Source organism: Myotis brandtii, unplaced genomic scaffold (assembly GCF_000412655.1).
Source record: "Myotis brandtii unplaced genomic scaffold, ASM41265v1 Scaffold22505, whole genome shotgun sequence".
Lineage (NCBI taxonomy): Eukaryota > Metazoa > Chordata > Mammalia > Chiroptera > Vespertilionidae > Myotis > Myotis brandtii.
In genome coordinates this window covers 1-788 of record NW_005333173.1, presented here as the reverse complement: position 1 = coordinate 788, position 788 = coordinate 1, and the positions used below count along the sequence as shown (strand labels likewise).

The following is a 788-nucleotide window of genomic DNA, read 5'->3' as shown; positions in this document are numbered from 1 at the left end:
TGGGCCTAAATCTTACAAGGTTAAATCTTACAATGTGTAGGATGAAATAAACCAAACCTGTCAATGTGACTGGGAATATATCACCTCCAGGCTGACCTCACAGTACTTACACGGAGGTAATTCAGCACACGTGACACACAGTTTCCCTGCTGGAACAGAATTTCAGAGTGCACTTGTATGGGAAAGCTACACTACACTCACTTGCAAATGCGTCCGGACGAAGGACTTCTTCCCAGTGTAGTCGAAGTTGTTCCTCATCAGGAAGTAGAGCAGCTGGGAGGCCTCGGTCCTGATGGAGCTCAGCTTGGAGTTGCAGAACTTCAGGATCTCGTAGCACAGAGCGGCACACATGTCAGCTCTCCCTTCGTAGAACGTCGAGGGAAACTAGGCGGAGTACGAGAAAGCAAGCAACCAAGTCACGGTCAGTGTGCCCCTCCTCTCCGGGTGCAAGAGGAAAACGCAGGACAATCGACGATGACCTCCCCGGTGAAACAGCTTACCTTATAAATTAACGACCTCAAGGCAGTGAAGACGTTTTTCAAAGCCGTTTCAGACTGATGTTTTTGAAGAAAGCACAGGTAGACGTCAAACACTTTTTTCATGAGAGGATTATGTCCATGGTCAGCCAGGAGCTGGTTCTAAAACACACAAGGACGGCTGCATCCGTGAGGCGCACAGACACCCAGTAGGTCTCACACCATTTTGAGGTTCAAAGGTTAAATTTTCCAGGTACTAAGTACAACTTATAATGTCGGTCAGTCTCATGTTGATTCAACATGTAAATATTA

At 47.1% G+C, this 788-nt stretch overlaps 1 protein-coding gene across 1 annotated transcript; it reads right to left on the bottom strand.

The window, feature by feature from the left end:
• Positions 1-201: 201 nt before the first annotated feature.
• Positions 202-663, bottom strand: LOC102253410 (dedicator of cytokinesis protein 9-like; the record flags this gene model as incomplete). The annotated part of the gene is made up of 2 exons (XM_005853070.2): positions 501-663; positions 202-384 (listed from the first exon to the last, which is right to left on the bottom strand). Coding segments are annotated over exons 1-2 (285 nt in total), but the record flags the coding sequence as incomplete, so codon positions are not given.
• Between the last annotated feature and the right edge of the window lie 125 nt (positions 664-788).